The 21877-nt window shown below is 40.2% G+C and overlaps 2 protein-coding genes across 2 annotated transcripts; both read right to left on the bottom strand.

The window, feature by feature from the left end:
- Positions 1-3202: 3202 nt before the first annotated feature.
- Positions 3203-16238, bottom strand: LOC308375547 (protein mono-ADP-ribosyltransferase PARP12-like; the record flags this gene model as incomplete). Its single annotated transcript, XM_080851713.1, has 12 exons — positions 3203-4557; positions 4644-4792; positions 7030-7160; positions 7503-7572; positions 8206-8302; positions 11385-11505; positions 11836-12001; positions 12260-12382; positions 12505-12550; positions 12713-12992; positions 13652-13787; positions 15952-16238. The coding sequence occupies 12 exons, from the start codon at positions 16236-16238 to the stop codon at positions 3203-3205; spliced, it is 2961 nt and encodes a 986-aa protein (XP_080707839.1).
- A 665-nt stretch (positions 16239-16903) lies between these two features.
- LOC308375545 (uncharacterized protein) lies at positions 16904-21877 on the bottom strand (the record flags this gene model as incomplete). The annotated part of the gene is made up of 4 exons (XM_080851710.1): positions 21739-21877; positions 18658-18754; positions 18405-18483; positions 16904-17875 (listed from the first exon to the last, which is right to left on the bottom strand). Exons 1-4 carry the CDS (start codon positions 21842-21844, stop codon positions 16904-16906), a joined length of 1254 nt encoding a protein of 417 aa, XP_080707836.1. The 5' UTR covers positions 21845-21877.

Genomic DNA, 21877 nt, shown 5'->3' with positions numbered 1-21877 from the left:
AGCTTCATTGAACATCACATCTCTACTGTAGAACACTTTGCTTTGTTTTGTGTCATACAGTCTATATCCTTTTGTTTCTGTTTCATATCCCAGCATAACACACTTTCTTGCCTTTGGGTCTAGCTTCTTTCTTTCATCCTTTGGTATGTGGGCATAGGCATCACATCCAAACACACGCAGATGGTCCACTTCGGGTTTCTCTCCTGTCCAGGCTTCAAACGGTGTCATGCCAGCTACAGCTTTTGTTGGACTCCGATTTCTCAGGTAGACTGCTGTTGAGAGAGCTTCAGCCCAAAATCTCTGAGGCAGCTTTGCATCAGCGAGCATTGACCTCACTGTCTCAATCAGGGTTCTGTTCATCCTCTCTGCAACTCCATTCTGTTCGGGTGTCTTCGGAACAGTCAGTTCATGTCGCACTCCTGCTGTCTTCAGAAAGTCTTTGAACTCTGTTGAGGTGTATTCTCCTCCATTATCTGTGCGTAGAACTTTTAGTTTCCTTCCAGTAATTGTTTCCACTCCTGCTTTCCATTGAACAAACTTGTTGAAGACTTCATCTTTGCGTTTCAGGACATACATCCACACATAGTGAGTTTTGTCATCAATGAACGTGAGAAAATATTCTGCTCCACTCAGTGACTTCTCATTAATTTTTCCACATACATCACTGTGCACTAGACCAAGTGGTTCTTTGGCTCGTGTTCTGCCATCAGTTGGAAATTTACTACGATGATGTTTGCCTTCAGCACATGACTCACAGAATTCTGTGTCTTTAAGCACATCATAGTTTAATCCTTCCACTAACTGCTCTTTGGCTAGCATCTTTAGATTCTGCACTCCGAGGTGCCCGAAGCGACGATGCCAGACAGTTTCTTTCGTCTCCTTGTGCACGCTCTCAGTGGCAGCTGAATTTGCTTTCTCATGTTCTTTGCAACAAATGTAGTACAGACTCTCCACCTTTTTTGCAACTGCAATCTGCTTTCCATTTTCTTCCATCAAACTACACTCATCTTCCTTGAACTTCACAATCTTCCCTGACTGTGTTGCCATGGATACACTCAACAAGTTGTATGATAAGCGTGGAACATACAAGACATTGTTCAGCTTACACATTCGAGTTGTGTCAGCGAGAATCATCTCCAGCATTACAACACCTTGTCCTGTTGCTTGTACTGAGTATCCATCACCCAGTGTCACTTCTTGTGTTGACTGTAAGCTTCTAAATTCAACAAACATCTTCCTGTCATTGCACATGTGACAAGTAGCTCCAGAGTCCACTATCCAGCTCTTCAGTCTTTCACCAGACTTCACAGATAATGCTTGACTCACTACTAATCCAACACTTTCACTGTTTGAACTGTGATTTGTTTTTCTTTTCATTTCAGCTTTGTTCATTTTTTGCTTTGAGCCTTTTTGAACATGCCTGTCTCCATTTTGTTCATTTCTGACCAGATCTCTGCAATTTCGTTTAATGTGTCCAAACTTTCCACAATGATGACATTTCGGACCTGTCCCTTTAAATCTCTGCTTACTGGTCATGGCTTTGACATCACTGCTTGTATCAACATCACGCTGCTTCATTTTGCGCTCTTCATGCAGCAATCGTTCTGTCACTACTTCCATTTTTGGAACATCAACACTTGCTTCTAATGCAGTAACTATCATATTAAATGACTCTGGCAGACTTGCTAGCAGATGAACTACGCGATCGTCGTCATCTATCGGATCTCCGATGATTGACAGCGCGTCAAACGTTTCTAACATAGTCTTAGGCCCTGTCCCATTACTACCACTTCACCCTAGCACTTCACCCTTCCACTTCGTTTGCGCGTTCGCGTGAAGGGGTAGGGTGTCCCAATTCTTTTGGACCGAAGGGGAAGTGTTGTTCAACCCTTCAAACGACCCCTTCAAACGGAGTGTGATCAGAACCGGACTTCGATTGAAGGGAAAGATTACATTTCCCAGGATGCCTTGCGATCCCCTTGGTTACCAACGGACTCCAAAAAATGTAAGAAAGATGGCTGCCAGTGCAGAAAAAGAAGTTTACAAATCTATGGATATCTTCGCAAATAACTATTAAAAAATGTGAAACACATCGGGATATTTAGCCGATCATTATGCAGAATAATATTCCTTACAGTTGAGTAGAATATGATTGTTAGAAAAAGATCGCTATTTTCACAAATGAACGTCTGTCTATGCGGCTGAGAGTAGCGAGTAACGTTAACGTTAGGATGTAAAAAACGCTATTTTATGACATGTGGGTATATATATATGTTTGTCAAAACCTGAGAACCTGAAAACCTGACGTGTGTTCAAATTCGCAAACATAGGAACACTGTTTGCATTGCGTTTTGGTGAAACGTAGCCTACAGTGGAGCTGGATATGAGTGATCGAGTGGTGTCCCATTTCTCAGGTAAAGATTTAAATCCCTTAACACTTCTCACTCCGTTGTGAAGGGGCCCTCCGCAGTGAAGTTCACTTCGATGAAGTGGTAGGGTGAAGGGAAGATGAATGGGACGGGGCCTTAATATGATCTTGAACACACTCACCATCATTCAGACGAAGTGCATGAAGTTTGCGTCTTAGTGCCAGTCTGTTTGCCCATGTTCTTGCTTGAAACTGATTGGCCAGCTTTTGCCAAACAGCAGAGGGATCCGTAGGGTCTCCTATTAGGTAAAGCAAGGACGGTTCGATCGATAGCACAATTGTAGATAAAGCGCGATTCTTCCGTAACACATACTTCTCAAAATCCTCCGGCTTTGAGCGGCTAGGACTGCCCGTGGTGCCGTCAACAATTCCCCACAAGCCATCTCTCATTAACGCCATCCGACATTGCACTCTCCAGGTTGGATAGTTAGAGCCATTCAGTGGAACAATCGCAATATTCAATTCCGACATCTTTCCTCTTCAAAGTTTTCCGAAAACTATCTCACGGCTCTATTCAGCTTAGTCTGGGCCCATAACCTATTGGTTTCAATAATGAGAGTCGACACTGTGTTGAGAATAAATAGGCAATGGCATAGCCCTTTTACTAAAGATCTCTTCTCAGCATTAAAGCAGGTTACATACAGCGCATCCAACCTAAGAGACGTTACAAACTAACTGACATAGAATGTTCTTTTAAATCAAACACATCAGTATTCTAACAGACTGATTGCCACACAGAATATATAACTGAAAATACACAGGCTTAATAATAACTCAGGGATTATTCATTCTACTTAAAGTGTCATGTTTTCCAACAACGGTTTCAGGCACAACCGAGGAGGGCGGTACACGCCTCGGCGGGGGTGAAGGCAAGTGCAAGTCATTCAGCCACGAGTTCAATCGCGTCTGTTGAGACATGTTTGTCTGCGAGGATGAAGACAACCTGTTTTGGCTGTTCGCTGAAGGGAGAATGTCTGAACTTGGAGAGCTTAAGGTTCTACTTGCTAGGCCTGCATCCCTCCTCCTTTCCCTGGCCCTATAGAGGGCTCCCTCGAGGTCAGAGGTCAAAACAGATCCCCCTGAGGCAACATTTTTGGTAGCAGGGGACACAGCTGACATGCGCACCCCCCTCAAATCATCTGAGGGACTGGCAAACTTCGAAAGAGACGGAGGGGTATGTGTTTCAGACACAGCCGCCCCACCGGGAAGAACACAAGACCAATGCATTGGCCTACTGGTGCTGTCTTCCAAACCTTCTTTGCCTCTGGCCACCGGGTTCATAATACTATTTTTGTCACTGACAACTCTAACAGCTTCAGGTTGAGAAACGCTGGGAGCTGGGCGAGAGACTGGGGTGTATATCACCTTAGACACAGCTAAATGAGAGTAGGTGGCAGCGGAGATTTCATTTGTTTTGTTTTGTTTTCTTTCAGAATGACAGACACTCGCTGGCTTGGGCGGTAGGCTGGGCGTCACTCGCGTCAACATTGGGACCACACTAATCGCACCAGGCTGAGACCTGGCTGTGAGTGTAGTGTCATTCATGTTGACTCGGCCTCTTTTGGCTTCGGAACTTGAATTGATACGTGAGTCTGCGTATGTTGCTGGCATTGCTGAAGTGGTTGTGACAGATCGGGGAGAGTGCAGAGTGGGATCTGGCTGACCGAAAACCACTTCGGAAGCTCTGGCTGAGGTCCGCAGGGCTCTTGCATCTGCGCTTAGTGCCATATTGCTTCCAGCTGTGAACGTTGTGTCTACGTGGACGGTTGCCAGATAAGTTTTAGGTGAGGGTGAGGGAACATGACAGCAGCTCTGTCCCAAGGCCCCTTGGGGAGGAATATTCCGCGATACATGTGCTGCTGATGGTTGAGGATCCTCTGTGTATTGGATGAGGTACTCTGGGTAAACCTGGTGTTTCTCAAACACAACAAATATGGAGGGGTCTGACATGCTGTTCACACAGCTGTCGTAAAACACTCTCATGTTCTCTTCTGTTGGTGGGGGTCGGACATAGCTGGAGCTTCCCTTGGTGTACTTTCCTAGTAACACCCTACTGGCAAACATGAACCTGGAGCCAGATGGGCTTGTGAACTTGTCGGAGTACCTGGCATCTCTGGCAAAGTAACTACCTAAGGACAACATGGTAGAGGTTAAAATTACAAGCACTAACCTAACCCTCGTCTGATCTGGTCTGATGATAAAATAACTGACCCACCTCTGCCATAGGCGGTTCCGTGGGTTCCACAGATGCGCCAGTCAAAGTTCTGCTGACAGATGGAATCAATGTGTTTGGAGTCGGTTCCATGGAAGAGGATTTTTTCATTGGCATTTCCAGAATTCCTTTTTCTCATCTGATCTGCCTGCCTGGAATGCAAATAAAACCTTAAATGCCAGGAGAGTGACTGATTTCCTGAGCTAAAATCACTCATTGGCATCTAAGAGGCTGACATTTACTTTCAGGAGTTTATGTTAAACTGCTCTTTATTTCTACAAAGTTTTACACTTACACATATTAATATGATACAATACAATTGTGAACTAGAGATGTATTTCTGCAAGATAATGTGAGGTGTGTAGTAGGGTATCACTCATAGCAACCGCACAGATCATGGCCTCGTTTCCCGAACGCTAAAAAGGACTTGAAATCGGTCGTGAGAGGGATCCTACGTTGCAGAGCGGTTTCCCAACGCGGCACTTAGCTTAAGTTTATCTTTCGTTGAGAAGAATTCTACGTGTGGTCAGGACCAGTAGTAACTTCACACTTAGCGATGCAATCCACCAGGGGCGTCGTTCGGCCTATTATAGAAGAAATCCAAACGATGTTTCTGTGTATAGCACATCATGAGAATGTCATTGTTTCACCTGCCTATTCCCATCAAAATAGAAATAAAGAATATTGAAAATAAAGATTATACAAAATAATATGTTATTGAACTAAGGAGATGGCTTTTCTGACTGTGTAGTTAGGCTGCAATATTAGGAAATTGACATGTCATTGAGCCGGGCTGGAAATCAATCAAGAGGGTGGCACCCGCTAGCCTATATATATTTATTGAGGTATTGTTCTTATGTCGACACTTGTTATATTGGAACTTCATTCATGAGCCTATACATGGGTTTCTTGTATACAAACATTGAAGGATGCGCGCGCAAATCCGCGGCAGAAAGCCATCTACCCTAATACAAATGAATACAGAAAGCCCAGTTTAAATGTTTTGTTTATTACTTATTTAGCCTACCGTTCCCTATTCTGTTGCCATGAATGCTTGCACACACCCTCAACATATTCCCAAACGTAACCTTGTACATTGTTGAGCCTTTTTCTATATTTGATTTGATTTGATATTTTATTTTTCCTGGCAAACGGATGCTTCCTCCTAGGTATACTGAACATCTTACCAACTCTGTTAGAGCAGTTCACCACACAACAACTCCCTGTCATGTTGCCTTCCTCCACAGCTTTCTCATCCACTTCAACGTTATCTTGCTTCTTTCTTCCGCGAGATTGCGCACGCAACCAGTGATGACGTAGCCGAGAAACCCATGTATACACAAGTGAGAAAATCGACTCGTCTGACATCGACTGCTTTACTTTCAGAACCACTGTGATGGACAGCTCCACCCTAAGAGCTACTTAAGAACTCGTGCACGTTGCGCTCGTGCACCTGACTTTAAGATGATGTTCGGGAAACGCTCGTAAAAAGAAAGTGTTACTGAGTCTACTATGTCGCCAAAATCCACGTAGGCCGTTAAAATACGTCGTTATCGGGAAACGAGGCCCATACCTGTCAGTGTAAAGGAAATTATAACAGAATTGTGTTGAAAAAAATATACTACTAGAACACACAGACATCGATGAATGGAGACATCTCTACTGTCATCATTACATTGCCATAGTCACTCAATATCAGTCAGTATCTCCTCTCAGGGACAGGGGTGCATGCATGCATCACATAAATGTGCATTCTCTGTATCCAAAAACACTAGATTTTTGTTAATCAACACATTTTATGAAAGCATGAGAACAATATGTTTGCATATTCTGGTACGTTCTGTAAAAACAAAGTATGTGTGCAAGTGTGGTTTGAAAACAGATAGGCGATGAACGCAGCTTTATTACAGAAAAACTGTGCTAGTTAATCAGAGTTGGTAGTGAGCTAACATACGTTACAACCTGCCTTGTTTTCTAAATGTTTCTGTCAAAGTATTATTGCTACACACTTTTTGCAATAGGAGGAGGCATAAATCCTAGCCGTATTATATTCTAACATTATCAGCCGTTGTGTGTATTTGTGTTTCCACAAGTCACAACTCTTTCCACATCTCTGTAATGTAGCCCCATAGAGTATATTTAGTTTGCCACTATACTACATTAATTTGAAAGAGGACGTTAAACATTTCTGCAGTGTCCTATTTCAAATATTTACAATGCTATGTGATTGAGCAATCACACCAATAGAAAGACAACTGACTGCATTGATGCATAAGAGCCTAAGATGACTATCAAATTACCCCACTAGAATAACCTACGAACTGTGTTTCAATTCAGACATAAACAGCTTAATGACCCCCCCCCCCCAATGTAAACACTGCAAACGTACCACTGAAAAACTTGCCACAAGCTACGGTTCTGGACTCTTTCGATGCTGCTTACTCTAAAGCCAGACATTGTTTGGTTGAAGAGGTACACAATCGCTATGTACTCCTCTGAGGAACTTGCAACTTGAACCCTCTGAAATTAAAATGCACATTTTTGTGAATGTTACTTCAAGTGAAAACAAATATCTACAATATTTTCTTAACATTGTAATGTTTTTATCGCTTAAATATCCCCCTACAAGCAGGTACATGCATGAATCCATATGAAACTACTTGTAACAATGAAACAAAGCATATACTTTAAAATCCTTAACAACAAGGAAATTAATATAAAATATTTTTGTTTACAGGAAACCTAAATACTGTTACTAGTTACAAAACTGGACTACACCTGTAGGGATTATACACTCACAATTTGTATTTGGTTTACATAAAAAAGGATAAAATGAATATGTATGGATGATCAATGCAAGACCTTAAATCCTGTCTCTGGTACGTCCAATTTATCCCAGTGGTGAGGTATACCAGTATTGGTATGGACAGAACTGAAGGGTGGAGAGAGAGAGAGAGAGGAGAGAGAGAGAGAGAGAGAGAGAGAGAGAGAGAGAGAGAGAGGGAGAGCAAGAGAGAAAGAGAGAGAGAATAAATATTTAGTCATATTGAGTCAAATATCTGTTTCCAGTTTTGAATCACAGATTTATAGTTTCATATTTACGAAATAGAAAAACACATAACCATTTACTATAAATGTGCTAATACACTTTGTCAGCAGGGATAACCACGTGGTGGGTCTCTGACGTCCACACTCATCTTACTATGTTTTCTGTCATGCAAGGATGTCAGTTTTACACAAGGTCGAACAAGCACAGTTCGACCCTTCTTATCACCTCTGACCCAAACATGGACAAAAGGTTCCTTCTCTTACGCATATAGCTCTTACACATATGCAGACCAAGTGGCATCAACACCTAATTACATCAGTTACACACACAGGAACACAGAAAAGACATGTTCCTGCTTACATAAGCACATGATTCATACAAGTTAATTAAGTCATTAACAGTGTTTTGAAATTAATTTCTTCATTTGCATATCCTTTTTTATCTTGGGAAACAGCAGTGGTTTGGAAACAAACATTTTGAAAAGAAAGATACTGACAGGGGAAGCAGTAGTTTTACCTTGATGTAATGTTTTGAACCTCTGTTGCTGAGACAAAGAGGGGTCGTCTTCTCATAAGCCTTTTGGTGCCAAACCGCTTGTTTGTCTGAATCATGTCTATGGAACGACAGAGAAAAGATAATTCGATATATTCTGCTTGAACTCAGGTTTTAAACACAACTAAATCAGAGACTACTATCAGTAACTCTTTAGCTTGAACTTAGATTTAAAACTAAGCTAATTCCGTGGTTGTTTACTAGGGGAAGCTAAATCAGTGGTATATTACTAGGGGAAGCCAAATATTTCTAAATCAATAGCCCCTTATACATGCGTCAATGTAAAGCTGTTACATCGCTTCTACCACGATAGAAACTCACGAACGTGTTACAATTGCCTCATGTATAAGGGGTCTAGATGTGAACTGTTCGTTTTTCCGCCGATCGTCTGAAGCTTTCGAGAGAGGTGGTTTACCACGATCGTTCAGCTTAGAAAAGGGCGTGTCAAATCAGGCCGATGTGTCATGGGGGAGGCCGTGCGTGACTGGGGGGAGACGGTGACAGGAGGCTAGAAAGTTCACTCCATCATCTCTTTGAAATTCCTTATTCCATGAGTGGTAGGCTACAATGTGACTGGCTGTTTTAAAATATAACTAATAGCCTAACGAAACAAAATAACCCAGGAAGTTTCATCTTCGAGACGTTAAGGCTTCTTCCAATACTGACAGCTGACTAGCTTGCAGGTTTGCGGGAGACGCGACATTTGAGGGATGTCACTTAATTTAAACCTTTTTTGCTTCCGTTAGTGTGTGTGTGTGTGTGTGTGTGTGTGTGTGTGTATGTGTGTGTGTGTGTGTGTGTGTGTGTGTGTGTGTGTGTGTGTGATAGAGACAGAGAGGACTCAGTAAAACATCGGAAAACACCGTGTCTCGTAAGCCTTAAGCTATCAATCACCCCCACAATGAAATATGCCATTACAGTCGCGACAAACTTCTTGGCATTGTGGTGCGCCCAAAACGCAAGCTATAAACGTAGCCATCCTAATGTAACCAAAATATACCTCTGCTGATATGCCTAACCTTCGTTCTATTTAGAATTTGTCTTAGCACTATGCAGGAATAAAATAGCATCTACAGTGTCAGGATTCAGGCGAGAGCGCCTGGCTTCTATAACGCGCCCTGCTGCACTGAAGGAGCGCTCACTCGCAGCACCTGTTGCTGGAACGCATATAATTCGTTTTGCAAGGCGCTGTAGTCGTGGGAACGACTGGCCTGGTTTCTCCCAAAAGGAAAGTAGATTTTCCTCTGCTGATCCCGCGTCTATATGGAAGTTTGTAGAGAGATTGCCGGGGAGTAAAATGCTCCCTTTCCTTTACGTCTGCTGCTGGCTAGTAATACAGACAGCCGGAAAGGTTAATAAACGGAATGAAATAGCTACACATTACACACGCTATGTTTTAATAAAAGCCACGTTACTCACATACTGGTTAACACTGTTTGTTACAGCACATAAATGTTTGTTGCTACATCCAAACTGCGTCACCGTTGTCCCTCCCTGTGCTCCAGCCGCACCATTTTGCTTGCAATGTGAATCATTTAATTTAAATATGCTTATTGGCATTTGTTGCACCTTAATCATTTTCTACAAACATGATATGCTATGTATGGTGTAGTAGACTGAGACTCTATTCACTACTGCACAAAAACTAGACACGTTTGAAAAACTAGACGTTTGCAATGAAGTAGGTTAAACAACTTTCGCCAATATCTCCGTAAGGGAGATGGGTTATGTGCTCAAATTTCCTGGGATCAAAGAAGACGTTAGTATTCATGTGCAAACTAAAAATCACGTCTCAGGATTGCTGCGCATGCAAGTTATTTCGGGTGTCTCAACTGTAACTAATACCACTGTCATATAATTATGAGTCCAGTAAAAGACGGAGCAAACACAGTTTTCTACCGTTGTTGAAACACATCCACGCGTAGACTCGTTTTCTTTCCATCCGAGAGTGGTTATTCAAAGAAAATATTAAGAACTATATGCTGATAGAAAGAAGGGAACTTTAAGCCACTACACTGCCTGTGCCCGATGCGGATCCACGTTGATGTTGTTAGTAAACAAACCAGGTGGGAGCACATCTCCGTGGTCTTTGCGCATGCCCGAGGCAATGTAACAGCTTCACATTTTGCACATGTATACAGGTAACGACAAGAGCCGTTTCCCTTGAAAATCTTCACACCTACACGCGAATACGATACGATAAACTGATCTGATCTCAGTGGCACATGTATAAGGCCCTACTGATTGATAACTAGGAGAGGTTAAAGATAAGGTTGATTAGGAGAGGCTAAATCAAATATTGATTACTAGGAGAGGCTAAATCAATGATTGATTACTAGGGGAAGCTAAAGATGTGGTTGATTACTCGGAGAGGCTAAATCAAACTAAGGCTATGGTTGACTACTAGAGGCTATTGAGGCAATTAGGAGGCTAAGGCTATAATTGACCACTAGAGGTTATTGGGACGCTAACTTTTGGAAGGTTTCACCTGTCCTTGACTGTCTGCATCTGTCTCCCCTATGCAGAGACACCTCCATGACTACTTGGCCTCCTTGACAGCCTGCACCTGCAGATACGAACTGCATGTAGGCCCTCTCTGCCTGACCTCAGCTGACACTCGTCTCTGCACGAAGGCCTTCTCTGCCTGATCTTACTTGACACTCCTTTCTGCAAGGCTGCTCCATGTTCTCTTTGAGTAGAATGAAACCGCACTCTCAAGCTTTTCTCATTGATAATAAGAACAGTTCAATGAGAAGAGTATCAATGAGAAAAGCTTGAGAGTGTGGTTTTATTCTACTCAAAGTTAACATTCATTTACTCGCACCCGAAAACGCATTTATTTTTTGGAAGTAGAGCGCGCCTATCCCTACTAATGCTCCATGTTCTCCACTCCACTGTATTACAACCATTGTATTTTTTCTGCACTTAACTATGTTACTTTTTTAACATTTCACATATAGCCTCTTGTACTAAGCTGTTCATGCAGCATAGGAAAACTCTTTTAAGAAAAGCCTTTACTTGTTTGCCCACTTTATTGGTTGATCCTGTGATGACCCTTATCAGGTGACTATAAAACAGCTGTGACAGCCAGTATGACCCTCGGTATAAAACACTTCTGACGCACACGTAAACAAACAACAGACCTTGCATGCTGAGCTCATAGGTGTGTTTGCCAGCAGTGAACTCGATGACAGCGTTGTTGCCCTCCTGGTACCTCTTCTCTAGTTCCTCAGTAGTGATGGACGCTGAATGGTGAGCTCCTTCCTGTCAACAAAACAGCATCATATCGAGTTATAATTTGTACTTTTGTTTAGCAACATAAGAAAGAAGAAAGGAACGAAAGAAAGAAAGAAAGAATGAAACAAAGAGAGCAAACTTAAAGATAAAAAGAAAGGCAACATACTGCGTGTAAATACACTGTACAGTAGAAGTTCAATTATGCTAAATGCATACTTGGCGGAATTTGGGTGGATGGATGATATTATCTATACATTTGACAGCTGTCCTGATTCTCTCTTTGAGACATTATCTATACATTTGACAGCTGTCTTGATTGTCTCTTTTCAGCACAGCTAAAGCTTTATGTTCTCTTACTGATGATGTATACTGAGTCCAGTTTCCAAACTCATCCTCCCAGTACCAGGCCCATCTGGTGGTCAGCATGGAGTTGGGCTGGGTCACCGAGGAGGCTGTGGAGATGCGTCGGATCTCGACCGAGTTACGGGTCATGGTGTCAAAATGTACAGGTACATTTCCCCCACTTGGATAAAAAAATAACAACAGCATAACAGCAAGGAGAAAAGAAAAAAGTCAAACTTTCAAGACAACCATGACATGATTAAGGATTTCACATGAGAAGTTCAGGCCTCATTGTTGGATTGACCAAAAGAAAAGCCTCCATTATTACATTGTAAAACTGAATCGATTATGAGAGAACATAGATAAAGGAAGAATTAGCATAGGTAACGAAATATTACATTTCATGATCATGTGCAGGGAACTAAGCCCAGTCCCAGACCTGTATGTCTTTGCTGGGTCACAGTAGTCCTGCTCTATGGCTTCGTTGTCTGTAAGCCCCGACCAGCCTTGTCCATCTTTAAACTCCCATCTGTAGGGCAAGTGGAAATGGACCTTCCCACACCTGTCTTTGAGGTAGCAGCCAGACATATTCATTAATGTTAGTTTACTTACATCTTTCCTCATGTTTCACGAAATGGGAAATGTATAATCCTGACATGAAGACATGAAGAAAACCCCAGTTACTTACTTCCTTGTTTGCAGTAAGTCATGATATAAAAGAGGCATATTTCTGTGTCCGCAATATGTAAGTAGAGAATGGTGAAGATATGGTTATCCAACATTATCAAAACAATCAGCAGGCAGTAATTATTTTATTTAGCAATCAATTAAATGATCTTGTTATTGTATTTTGGATTTAATTATTATTAGCATCCTGTGCCTAAAATAATACCTTTTGGTCCACCTCTGCAGTGAATACCCGGGTTGTTAGAATCCTTCATTGCCAGAATATTCCGATACACGGATAGCAAGGACCCTACCATTCCACTAGATACACCCCTAGCCTGCAGCATTTCCATTGGGTGGGGCTCGAAGAAGTCATGTGACCTGTCACAGTCACCTGTGTCACAGGTGCCTCTGAGGTACTTCTCACAGATGTGGAGCCTTCGGCAACCGTCCTTGTCGGAACAGAACCCAAACTCCCCTTTACCTCTGTTGAAGTTGAAGCACACCTGAGAGAAAGGAGCCACAGTCATCAAAGGTATTGGAATGGCTGGGATAGAGGACAGTCTAAATAAGTTGTCATTTTGTGGGAGCTATGATGAGTGTTTTTAATCATATAGCATTATTAAAAATGCACAATTACAGTATTATATGTAGTATTATATATAACCCTAGGTTAACCCTAACCCTAGGTCATGCTTAAAGTATCTTAACAAGCTGTGCTTCAATTGGAATTTGTTATGTGGGGTGGGGTTTCATGGTTTCCATAGCTGCACATGCGTAGGCCTACACACAAAGGACTGCATTTGAAAAAAACTAAAAATAATAATCATTCAGAGGTATGACGCTACCACTAAAGGAGAGGACATCAATATGAATTAATTTATATGAATGAAACATTATGCTGCCACACCAGACAAATAAAAACAGATCAGTGTCATGTTATAACATGAAAAGTCTATTGTTATAACACTCAATAATACTCAAAGTACTCTTCTCTGACGTGCTTTCCCCTCTGTCTCTTTTCCGGTTCGGACGGAAAATACTACTTTTGGGCTTCCCCAACAGCCCACCCCCATGTTCCTGGTATGTAGAGGACCCTGAGGTTCCCTCATATGGGGTGTTATTATCTCTGTCCCATGTTCACACCCATGATATCGTATCTCACCGGTGGCAAAAGAGTGTAGTCATTCTGCAGGAGTAGAGTACGCAACTCCTCCCTCCGGAGCTCTTGCACATAGTGTTGCCGCAGCAACTGGCTGTTATGATCAGAGTACAGATCATGGCTGAAGCGACACACTCTCCTACACCCACCCAATAGGAGAAAGATTCAGATCAGTCAGATCATAGAAACAAATAATTCTTAGTTCAGATGACAGGATTTCCTGACACAGAGAGGATGTCTGATAGTTACTAGATAGTTACAGGAGGTCTGATAGATACTACAGATAAAAGACAAGAAAATGACAAAGCCTTTGATATTTGTGATCAGCTAAAGCACACACAAATGTCAATGGGTCTCCTTGGTCCAACTGAATTGGATAGAACGAGATTGTTCGACACTACATTTTTTAGAGTCAACATTTCAGATAAGATCAGCAAAGCAAACAGACATATTTGAGATAGAAAAAAAAATGTATATAACCAAAACCCTATCGCTAGTAAGGGAAAACAGGGTTAGTTGACACACTTTTTACTCTAGTGTGAATAGCTCATCATCAAAACATCTTTCAATAGTCATTACATTAAATTGAAGCTTAAGCTGTTGGCTTGAAATGTGTATCCCTCTCATTTTCCAACTCATTGTAATAAAGAGGTAATTAAATAACAAAGACACTCTGACACATTGTGACAACTAACCCCATCACGGGGACGGTTGTCACACACTATGGGGTTGTTTGTCACAATGTTATTTTAATTGGAAACATCTAAAAAGAAGGCAAGAAGGCAGAACAAAATTTTATAAGTGTAATTGCATTTTCCAAATTGTCAAATACATGACTTAACGCACCTTAACACAACATGAGCAAGGAACATGAAACACATATTTAGGCCAGCCTATATTAACAACATGAAGAGCAAAACCAACTAGAAAATGCATTTCCTGAAGGAAATACCAGTGCATGAAATGCAAAGGTTAAGAAAGGAAGAAGAAAAGAAAGAAGAGTGAAAGAAGGAAAGAAGAGTGGAAGAAGGAAAGACAAAAGGAAAGAAGAGTGAAGAAAGGAGAGAAGAGTGGAAGAAGGAAAGAAGAAAGGAAAGAAGAGTGAAAGAAGGAAAGAAGAAAAGAAAGAAGAGTGAAGAAAGGAAAGAAGAGTGGAAGAAGGAAAGAAGAAAAGAAAGAAGAGTGAAAGAAGGAAAGAAGAGTGGAAGAAGGAAATAAGAAAAGTAAGAAGAGTGAAAGAAGGAAAGAAGAGTTTAAGAAGGAAAGAAGAGTGAAGAAAGGAAAGAAAAGTGGAAGAAGGAAAGAAGAGTGGATGAAGGAAAAAAGAAAGGCAAGAAGAGTGGAAGAAGGAAAGAAAAATGGAAGAAGAAAATAAGAAAGGAAAGAAGAGTGGAAGAAGGAAAGAAGAGTGAACAAGAGTGGCTCTGGATGAAGAGATAAAGAGAGAGTGAAAATATTGAAAAAAGGAGATAAAAATGGAGTGAAGAAGAGAGATTGAGTGTGAGAGAAAGTTGACAGAGAGAAAGATGAAGAGAAAAAAAAATAGAGAATGGATGGTGTCTTAATGTTCCTAGTTACAGTTAAATTGAGAGGGACAGAGAGAGAAGAGGTTCCTTTGATTTGGCACAGGTGTCAGTAAAGCACAGGTGCAAGCCAGTTTAAAGACCCTATTATGATGTCATAATGGCCCAATGTAAGTCAATGGGAGAAATTTATATTTGTTTTTCTTTAATATCTTAAAAAGTATAAAGTTTAGAAAAGTGAAAAATACATAGCATAAGTGTCGTTTACAAGACCTACGCGACAACGTTTGAATGAAGTTTCTACGTTAAGCGGTTCGGGCTGAATTAATCGCAGAAAAAGGTAACAAGAATAAGAAGAAGAAGAAGAAGAAGAAGAAGAAGAAGCCTAGGAATAACAATACAGGGCATTTCATGCACTGTAATAACCCATGTGACAACCAACCCCAAAGAAAACGTGACAACCAACCCAAACTGGAATTTCTTGCTAGGATCAAGGCTAACAACTAGTTAGCTAGCAAACAACAATCTAAACTATAGCTTTCCCATCACACTTTTTAATGGTAAAATTAGTTTGGTTATAAACCCATTGTGTAAAAGCCTAGAAGAAAATCACTGAGGAGCTTAATATTTTCAATTTGACATGAAATACACAAAAAGTCCTATCAACCCAAGTTCAGCTGTCTTACTCCAGAATAGACTACCGGTATGTAGGTGAGCTCTGATCCCAATTCTGGACATTTCCATGCCAAAATTCTGGAGACAGTGTTTAACCATCCTTACCTTCCACGATTATGTGGACAATCTTCGCAAAGCAGGTAAAATTTGCACAGGTGTAAGTTTGAGCAGCCGCTACAATCCTGGGCCTTGCAGCGCCTCAGCTGTGTCTTAGCAATGACAGTTTTCTTTCCATCCGGCCCACAGACAACAGCAAACAGCTGCTTATTCCCCAAGATTTGCTCCAATTCATCTTTCTGGATTTGACCAGACAGATCATCAGTTAACTGAGCGAGGTCCGATTGCCCTGTCTGGGCACACGTCACCTTATACACAAGTGCTGCTGCCTGCATTGTACTGTATTGTGTGACACCCTCTACCTACTGCCGAGCTGTCAAAGTATGGCATTATGTAACAGGTAAGGATGGACTTTGCCCGTCATAAAGTATGCCTGAGGTCACTAGTGATGAAACGAAACTTAAATGTGCATTAGGGAAAGACTAAGGAAACTGATGTCAGTGCATTCTCACAAGTGATTAGGGAAAAACTAAGGGCACTATAGAAATGGGTAGTTAAGGATGCCTTGTTACTTTTAGTTTGCTATCTACCTCACTTAAATTACATATTGTGTAATGTACTGGCATATTGCCTGTAAACCACCAAACCTGTGGATAGCCATCTCAAATGAAACATCTCATCACCAAAATGATGGCAAACACATATCAGTTGCTTGATTTAATAATTTATTAAGAATTTAACTGTTTTTCATTTTTTTTTTTTAATGGCAAATACAATGTGGTAACATGCAAATCCAAGATACACTGGAAATCACCAGTGGACACCTGCAGAGTAAAAACGAGTGCCTCAAAATACACATTGACAATTTCAATCAAGCAAGACACACAGCTAGTGTATAGAAAGTGAGACTGAGTAGTAAATGTTTATTCCAGTAGTAGGATTGGGAAAATTAGTTTTAACAATTTAAAAAATTGAACCCAACGGACAAAACAGGCAATGATCAAAGCAAGATGCATTCATCTTTCTTTTTAGCTTCATGATTCTGTCTCTGTAGGTGTCTCTGTAGCTGTCTCTGAGTAGCTGTGGGGACATTATTGAGGTCTTGGCTTCGTGGACTCGTAGGACGAGGCACTGACGAGGAGGTTGTAGTGGACAGGCGGGGAGGAGACACCCTTCTTGTACTTGCTGACTTTGGAGTTGCAGACCTCACAGTGGAGCTGACCAGAGATGCATCTGACGACGAGTACAGAGGTCGACTGGAAACAGGTTTTGGAACCCTCTGTTGGTTTACTGCAGAGCTGCTGGATCTTCCTGGATTAGACAGGGCTGTTGATGTGCTCTTAAAAATGGGGATGTAAATCGAATCTACAAATTCCCAGTCATCACTACTGACATCGCTCTTTCTTATTTGGACTGCCTGTAAAGGATGACTGTTTGGCAGCATTGAAGCAGTGGAGGCTGGAACAGGGGCAGGCAGAGTTGCTGACCCTGTGGAGGTCCTCGTTGCAGGTAAAACCTGGGCTGGTTTCAGACTGGATGATGGAGGATTAAGAATGGAATTCATGACAGAGCTTTGGGGAGACACTGTGGTTGGCTTGGCAGATGACAAGGATGGACTTGACACCACAGAAGGTGGCGGGGACACAAATGGTGGATGATTAAGAATGGGAGTTATGACAGAGCTTTGTGGAGACACTGTGGTTGTCTTGGCAGAGGATGACAAGGATGGACTTGACACCACAGAAGGCGAGGACACAAATGAACATGAGGTCAAAGTGGACAAAGTTACCGTTTTTAGTGCACTTGTTATGCTAGTAAGCGTGGTGGAGCTTTGTGCAATATTCGACTGTGTGGAAGTCGCAGTGGTCTTAACAGGAGAAAGGGAACCGGAGACCGCAGAAGAATCGTGATCAGGAGAAGAATCCGGCAGATCTGTAGGATAGACAAGCTCAGTACTAAGCAAAGCTACTCTCTGTATGGAAAGGAGATAAAAACACACACACACACACACACACACACACAAACAGGTCAGTTGTAGTATTAAAGATGAGGACAGCTGTTTAAATGAGATTAGTGAGTATTAGAAACACAGGTTTACTAACTAAAGGGCGTGTTCAACCAGTGAATATATGGAATCAACAGAACCTCTAGATTCCATTCTAACCATTGATTACTCGTTTAAAAGCAACAATTGATTTGAAAAAATACAACTTTGCTAATTTCACACACAATAGCATATTGTAATATTGTAATAATTCCAATAGCAAGTCTTCACATTCTCACGATACTGGTCAATCCGTGGTGAGACTAAGGAATAATCAATGTGAGAGAGCACATACTCAAATATAGAGATGGCACTAACTGCGATACCAATGAGCCTGGGTCTTTGCATCAGGGTGCCGGTTTGTTACCCTGTAGACCTGGGTTCATGGTCGGGTGGGGCAACTTATCTATCCCTTTGCTACAGATAGTAAGGAACAAGGACAGAAATGCAGTCAAACCTTGAATCCTGTTTCAGGCACAGCACAGTATCCTGGTACGCCTTTGCCATGTTGTGATGATACGGGGCCTCTTTTCTTGCTGAAGTAACAAGACACCAATATATTAGTGAATATCATATGCTGCAAACATGGAGATAATGGGTAATTATAACGAGGAAAGACCACTGTGATTGAAGCACAAGCTTAATATTTAAAGCCTTACAACCATAAGAGTGACATTGAGGTATTGCTACTAGCACTAACACCACCATACCTGGTTCTGACGGTTTGGACACCAACCGATGAGATGAATATGGGTCTTCTTCTAACCCGTCTCGGGGTGCCATAGTTCACATTCTTTTGTTCCATATCTGTAAAAGTGACAGTCTGTTAGCTTTCAGTAAAACAGGAGTATTAGAAACCCTCTCTTTCATACTTTCCCTCTCACCCACCCACACACTTTCTCCCAGTCTCTCATATTCACTCTCTCTCTCTCTCTCTCTCTCAATCTATCAATCTGGTTAATGGCCTAAATGCACACATTTCGTAATGAGATGCAGTGCAGAACAGTGCATATCTCTCACTGATGTAATGTAACCCTTTCTAGCGCTAGTACAGCAAGATACTAGGTTGGTATTGAAGATTAGATTAGATTCAACTTTATTAGACAACAAAATGTTAATTGTGATCAATCGCATTTATGTCATAGTTAACTTAAAATTAATTGCGATTCATTGCACATTTTTATCTATTCTAAATGTCCCTTCATTTATTATTTTCCATAATTTTTTTTATTTGAATGCTCTTATCAACATGGAAAAGTACATTGGCTTGCTTTATGCAAATGGTAAACAACAGTGCCAAACAGGGCGGTACAAAATAAAATTATAAAGTGCACATTTCAGGTAAACAAGGACTCAGCCTATAGTGCAGTTAAACCATGGCTTAATATTTGCTTTTTTTCAAGTTTGCTGGGAACATAGCAGTCAGGCCCCTTATATACAACAGTGAAGCTCGCATCTTTTGCACAACACAACTTTTAAAAGAAAACTTTCCATTCAGCTTTTTATCATCCATTCGCCGTATCGTGCTCACCATTCACTAAAACCGTAACGTTAGCCTACTACAAGGATTGTGAGGCCAAAAAGAATGTTAATCTAAAAAAAGAATAATAATAAAAATATAAAATAAAACATAATCTCGCGAGAAAAAAAATTAACGTTGTTAAAATGAGTATGCGTTAACGATGTTAATAACATGTTTAACTGACAGCACTATATATATATATATATATATATATATATATTATGGCATGCCGTTCAGGAAATTAACATTTGAATATATATATACAAAACTCTGAATATATATACAAAACTCTGAATATATATACAAAAGTCTGAATATATTTACAAAACTCTGAATATATATACAAAAGACTGGATATATATATACAAAAGTCTGAATATATATACAAAACTCTGAATATATATACAAAAGTCTGAATATATATACAAAAGTCTGAATATATATACAAAACTCTGAATATATATATACAAAAGTCTGAATATATATACAAAACTCTGAATATATATACAAAACTCTGAATATATATACAAAAGTCTGAATATATATACAAAACGAAGTCTGAATATATATACAAAACGAAGTCTGAATATATATACAAAACTCTGAACTCTGAAGCGCTCAATCGGTCTTTGTCCGCCATATTGGATTGAGCGTTTCCTATTAAATCAATGGTACCAAAATGTTTATAATTACGTATTTTCTGCTTCATGAAATACTGTATTTATGTTATATTGTTCAATTTTGACATTGATTTCTCACTAGAAATGCAATAATAACACGTTTATTTTACACCGTTTGACTTCACCGAGGATATTTTTTTCAGGAGGCAATTTCTCCATTCACTTGACTGGGGTCTTGTCAAAACCTTCGTTCTTCCTTGTTTTCTGCTTCATGAAATACTGTTTTTCTGTTATATGGCTAAAATTGATTAAACATTGATTTCTCGCTAAAAATGCAATAATAATAACACGTTCATTTTGCATCGTTTGACTTAACGAAGGACATTTTTACGTTTAAATGGGATAGCCTACATCGTATCCTCTCGTCACATGATCAAATAGGGACTTGACATTGGACAAAAAATGATTACCCAGAAATCCTCATTGCATATACCAATGAAAATAAGACATTATTCATTGAATTGAATAGGTTTTTTTTTAATAGTTTCCATAGTTTATGTAGGATAAGCATATAATTGTGTTATAGATTGCTACTGACCATTTCCCTTCTACAAAATAATACTCACCATGACCTAGATAGGTTGGCCATTCCAAGGGTATAAATAACATAAGGTACTTAATAGTAATACAACGTAATACAACTAACCATTGGTCGCGGGTGTCTTTCCAAATGTCTTTTCTTACATACTCGCAGACATGACATTTTGTGAAGCACCCGACGAGGCAAAATCCCGGACGATTTGGGAATCCCTGTCGGACGCATTTTTTAGGTCTCAAAAAGAGGGCATGCCCGAAAAAGAGCACGTCTGGTCACCCTACCATATGAACAGAAAAACAGTATTTCATGAAGCAGAAAACAAGGAATTACGAAGGTTTTGACAAGACCCCAGTCAAATCAATGGGGAACCTGCCTCTAAAAATATCCTTTGTGAAGTCAAACGGTGTAAAATAAACGTGTTATTATTGCATTTCTAGTGAGAAATCAATGTCAAAATTGAACAAAATAACAGAAAAACAGAGTTTCATGAAGCAGAAAATACGTAATCACAAACATTTTGGTACCATTGATTTAATAGGAAGCGCTCAATCCAATATGGCGGACAAAGACGGATTGAGCGCTTCAGAGTTCAGAGTTTTGTATATATATTCAGACTTCGTTTTGTATATATATTCAGACTTTGTTTTGTATATATATATTCAGACTTCGTTTTGTATATATATTCAGAGTTTTGTATATATATTCAGAGTTTTGTATATATATTCAGAGTTTTGTATATATATTCAGACTTTTGTATATATATATTCAGAGTTTTGTATATATATTCAGACTTTTGTATATATATTCAGACTTCTGTATATATATTCAGAGTTTTGTATATATATTCAGACTTTTGTATATATATATCCAGACTTTTGTATATATATTCAGACTTTTGTATATATATTCAGAGTTTTGTATATATATTCAGACTTTTGTATATATATATTCAAATGTTAATTTCCTGAACGGCATGCCATAATATATATACACTATTATATACAAACAGTATAGACTGGTATAAATTTAGGACATGCAGTAGGTGTATTACCTTTGAAACTCAGTTCATAGAGCTCTTGACCAGCTGTGAAGAGGACCACAGCATTGTTGTCTTCCTGGTAACGCTTTTCCAGATCACTGGAGGACAGTGAGGACATCTCTTTCTGTGTAGAATTGTAACATCACAGCAT

The sequence above is a fragment of the Sprattus sprattus genome (assembly GCF_963457725.1).
Source record: "Sprattus sprattus genome assembly, chromosome: 14".
Lineage (NCBI taxonomy): Eukaryota > Metazoa > Chordata > Actinopteri > Clupeiformes > Clupeidae > Sprattus > Sprattus sprattus.
This window is presented reverse-complemented; position numbering and strand designations above follow the sequence as displayed.